This window comes from Penaeus japonicus, unplaced genomic scaffold, assembly GCF_977035675.1.
Source record: "Penaeus japonicus unplaced genomic scaffold, GWHDUDI00000001_assembly GWHDUDI00000012, whole genome shotgun sequence".
In the NCBI taxonomy this organism is placed as follows: Eukaryota; Metazoa; Arthropoda; class Malacostraca; order Decapoda; family Penaeidae; genus Penaeus; species Penaeus japonicus.
In genome coordinates, this window is record NW_028234414.1 from 42,303,819 (window position 1) to 42,308,818 (window position 5,000).

At 41.6% G+C, this 5,000-nt stretch overlaps 1 protein-coding gene across 5 annotated transcripts in view; it reads left to right on the top strand.

Moving 5' to 3' along the window:
• Nucleotides 1-5,000, top strand: part of LOC122258149 (uncharacterized) — a 28,531-nt gene that overhangs the window by 21,479 nt on the left and 2,052 nt on the right. For 3 of the 5 annotated variants that reach the window (XM_043023930.2, XM_086542798.1, XM_086542797.1), the window contains exon 14: nt 1-1,844. This exon is cut by the window's left edge and continues 10 nt beyond it. The exons of the other annotated variants lie outside the window; for them this stretch is intronic. In XM_043023930.2, the coding sequence (XP_042879864.2) occupies nt 1-1,246 (1,246 nt within the window). In that variant the 3' untranslated portion in view covers nt 1,247-1,844. Of the gene's footprint in view, nt 1,845-5,000 lie in introns of those variants that run through there. 5 annotated transcript variants of the gene reach the window in all.

The window sequence follows — 5,000 nt, forward strand, 5'->3', positions numbered from 1 at the left end:
AGAGAAAGGAGCTGGGGCAAGGCAGGAGAGCAGCAGGCAGGATGAGCCAGAGCAACCAATGGCTGGTGGGAAGGTCTCGCCCAAGCGCCAGGCGGCTCTCGGGAGACGACGGCGCCAAGACGGGGACATGAGATGGATAAGGCAAAAGCACCCGTGCAATGAGTGCAACATGGTTTTCAGCACTCAGCGCAAATTCGATCTTCACTTCAACCACGTTCATTTAGGTGTGGCACCCTGGCAGGGGCATCATCCCTGCGAAGATTGCGGCAAGATTTTTTCTCAGAAAATAAGCTTGAATGTACACAGGATGTTTAAACATGGAGCACCGCGGCGCTATTCCTGTAAGAAATGTTCCTACGAAGGACCTACTAAAGAATATCTAAAGCGCCACATGAAGGTGCATACTGATGAACGCCTCTTCGTTTGTAAAGAATGCGGGAAAGGTCTTAAGACTGCAGAGTCCTATAGAAATCACATGGTTATCCATACGAATGAGGGGCGATTTGTCTGTGAGATATGTAACAAAGCCTACAATCATAAAGGTGCTTATCAGGATCACATCAGAAGTCATCAAGATGAAAGAGATTATGGATGTAATTATTGCGGTGCTTCATTTAAATCATACAAGCACGTTGCCCGCCACATTCGAGCTGTTCACCTGAATGACAAGAGATTTATCTGTGACGTTTGTGGTGTTCAGCATATGACCGGTTTTAATCTGAAGGGACACATGAAAAAGCACGGCAATATTTCGTCTCTGCCCTATGCATTTGAATGCTCAAATTGCGAAGCCAAATTTAGAGGTGCCGAAGGTCTAGCCACTCACAAGAGAGTAATTCACAACATCGACGACTCGCTGGAAAGACAACAGGAACCGGTGGACGGAGGCGTGGCAGTGCCACACCCAACGAGACGCCCAGTCAAATTCCACTATTCGCGCCTGTCGAACAGCGCACTACCAGAGGGTTCGGCCAGAATGGAGACGGAGGCAGGCTTTGAAACCATCTACGTCGAGGGGGAGAATTACATCGTGTACGATGCCAAGGGAGACAATGTGGTTTACGAAGTGTACAGCGATATTGCAGAGGAAGAGGATCCCATCATTGCAGACACCATGACTGCCGAAGAGAACTGTGGAGAGCGGGTCATCCACGTATTTACCTGCACTTCATGTAACATCATGTTTACTTCTGAGTCGCTGCTCGAGGAACACCAGGTTTCGTGTCATGGAAGTGATAAAAACTAATGCAGACATTACATTTGGACTGAATTAGGATGAACTTGTGGTCAGAAAAGGAAGGTCTCATTGAAAATGTACTATATTTGTGTATTATTTTGTATTAGATAACAGAATATATTGCTTATATATTCAGTATCTGTATATTCACTTGATATGGATTGCATTGCTCTATATGATGAAGGATTTATGATAATTGATGACTCGGAAACTTTCTATGTTACATAAAAAAATGATGATTATATCAAAAGTGAATAGGCCATAGAAATATTGTACAATTAGTTATATGTCATTATTTATGTTTTTATTATTTTAATCATGGAGACTCTGTTTCTATTCATACTTCCTCATTCCCTTCCCTCTGTATCTTAATGGATTTACTGGAAATATAGGTGTATGTCAAAACAAATTGTTCTGTCCGTCAGTTACAGGAGGTGTTATACATTTCATAAAGGAATGCTGTGTATATCATTCACTTACATTTTCTCAAAGGATGATTAGTGTATCACCATGCTTTCAAAGTATTTTGTAGCCAGATTGTAATTGTACACCGTAATCAAGATTGGTCTGTACAAGATTCATTTGTAAAATATATATATATATATAATTCCCTTAAATATTTTTCTATCTGACTAAGTATTCTCTTTGGTTTGAAAGCTACAGTCACATGTTGAAGAGATATTAAGAGGAAACCCAATGAAACCTCGGAAACTCCACGAAAGGACAACAAAGAATATTATACATTCAGCTTTGATTCTAAGTGTATATAGTGCCAACACAGTGATATCAAAACAATTGCTTCCCATGAATATCTCGAATGGGTATCTAGAAATTTTAGTGCAAAGTATTTGTCTCGTGTTAGTAAGTTAGCATGGCATTCTTATGCATGTTTTTTTTTTGTCCAAGAATGATCTTAATCCTGTCCAGAACCGCACATAGAAAATACATAAAACTTTTTTCCTCTTCGACTTACCCTTCTTTTCCTTCAGACTTTGTGAGTGAATGTTTATCTGTGTGTGTGAATGCATGCAGTTTGACAAATTGATTTGGTACTTTTTCAGTAAGAGACTCGGTATTCAAAGTGGGCTATGTTGTTTAAATTATTTAAACTGTATTTTGTATCTCTCTCCCTCTCCTTCTCCTTTTCCTCCCCCCCCTCTCTCTCTCTCTCTCTCTCTCTCTCTCTCTCTCTCTCTCTCTCTCTCTCTCTCTCTCTCTCTCTCTCTCTCTCTCTCTATCTATCTCTCTTTCTTTTTTTCTTTCTATCTTTCTTTCTCCCCCTCTCCCTCTCTCCCTGTCTCTCTCTTTCTTTCTCTCCCTCTCTCTCACCTCCTCCCTCACTCCCTCCCCCTCCCTATCTCTCTCCCCCTCCCTCTCTCTCACCTCCTTCCTCCCTCCCTCTCTCCCTCCTTCCTTATTCCTGTACCCTATCACTTCTCTGTCTTATCTCTCTTTTACTCCACCTTTTTCCTCTCATTCTGTCGGTGTAAGACAATATTTAAACAAAGAATTAAGTGTATGGACAACTAAGAATGAAGGATATAGAAAGATAATACAGATAAAGACATATACACAAAAATCAAATTCAACTGATTATGATGAATGACATACATGATTTTTATACTATTATTACGTTAAGGAGTTAAGTCAGCCTTTTTAATCAAGGAAATTTGTGATTTATACAATATATCTGCCAGATGAATGATTAAAAGGTTTTATGCACAGGATACATTGATTACACATAATGAAGAGAATAACTGAAACTGGGTATTTTACCAGTTTGTGAAACTTGGTGCCAATACGAACCCGTATATTTATCAAACACTTCAGTAGTAAAAATAAAAAATAAAAAATGGAATAGACTGAATTCTCCAGTCGAGTAGTAGCACAGAGAATGCAGAAGGACTTTTAGTTGCTCTTCACATTGCACAAGATCACACCAACCAAGCAATGAGTCTGGCCAAGGGTAGGAGTGGCAATCTGTTGATCGATCACTAGTACCACGATCACTAGCAAGACTTCAAATAGCTGCAACCTGACTGACTGGCCACCTCTCATTGCAGAACAGACGCTGAAGGAAGGGGAGGCTGAGGGAAGACTGGGAAGCGTCAGCCAGAGCAAGAGCAGCATGCAAGGGTCAGACTTGAACAAGAGGGCGCCAAAACAACAGGCCATGAGGTCGTCAGAGTGTTTGAGGAAGGGAACTTGTCAGAACAAATGCACAGATGCCAATGAAGAGTGCATGGCATGCGAGGGATGCCGAGGTAGATGTGGCATCCACCGAAAGAACGTGTCACTGCAGGCATGCTACAAGTGTAGCTCCTGCGAAGAAACGTTCAACCAGAAGATAAGCCTGAACGTCCACCTCATGTTCAAGCACGGGGCCCCGAGGAGGTACCAGTGTGACAAGTGCGACTACGAAGGGCCGAGGCTCTACCACCTGAAGCGACACATGAAAGTTCACTCGGACGAGAGGCAGTTCGTGTGTCAGGACTGTGGCAAGGGCCTGAAGACGATTCAAGCTTACAGGAACCACAGGGTCCTCCACACCAACGTCGGTCGCTTTGCTTGTCACGTCTGCAACAAAGCATTCAACCAGAAGAGTCTCTATGAGGATCACGTTAGGAGTCATCAGGTAGAGAGAAACTTCGAGTGCACGTATTGCGACGCAACTTTCAAGACGTACAAACACGTGGCGTGTCACATCCGGGCCGTGCATCTCAACGACAAGAGGTTCATCTGCGACGTGTGTGGCGCGCAACACATGACGGGAGCGAACCTGAAGACCCACATGAAGAAACACAAAAATCTGTCCTCTCTGCCGTACGCATATCACTGCACCAGTTGCGAGGCGGCCTTCCGGGGGGCAGAAGGACTCTCGGTGCACGTGCGAATGATGCACAAGGTCGTGTTCTCTTCGGACAGCGAAACCCCCGACGTATCCTTGTCGACGCTCCATCCTACGCGTCGACCCGTGAAAATTCAGTACGGTCTTTCCGGCGTCCATGCGGATCCCGATGACCCGGATGTTACAATGGCGGCCGAAGATTCAACGGTCTTAGTCGAGGGAGAAAATCTAACGATTGTCAAGGCGAAGACTTCGGATATAATCTATGAAATATGAGTGTCGATTCAAATGATACCTATTTCCTTCTGTACATAAAAATGATATCTAAATTTCATGCTGATTTATTTTCTCCAAACAACAATTTTTCAGATAAATATACAATGTAAATATCGTTCTGTAGAATAACACTTTTTTTTATAAACTTTATCAAGTATTTAAAAGTATCATGAATTGTTGATTGTTTTTATGTAGTTTGTATACAAAAGTGATATAGGAGACAAATAGGAATGAAGACGGAAAATTTGGGGGAAAAGGGACATAGATGACTGAAAAGAGTAAGTGCTTTAAATTATGTTCGTAATTCATAAACTTTCAAAACACAAACGAAACACGAGTCTGGAAGGGAAATATAACATGCCATGTGGTATTCTTCCTCTTGTAAACTTCATTTCATTCATGGTTTCACCGTTTTCACTTTTTTTCCATTTCTCATCAACGTTTTTTGGAATAAAACGGAACAGCAAAGAGCAATTTTTTTTTTTTTTTTTTTTTTTTTTTACGTTGGGTATTCAAAAAAAGTTGCTCATACGTTTTGTTTTGTGGATTCATGGAACCGATTTTATTATTCCATTTTTTTCACTCTACTGTAAATGTTTTCCCATGTGTAAATTGACTCAAGAAAAGTTATTTTTGTAT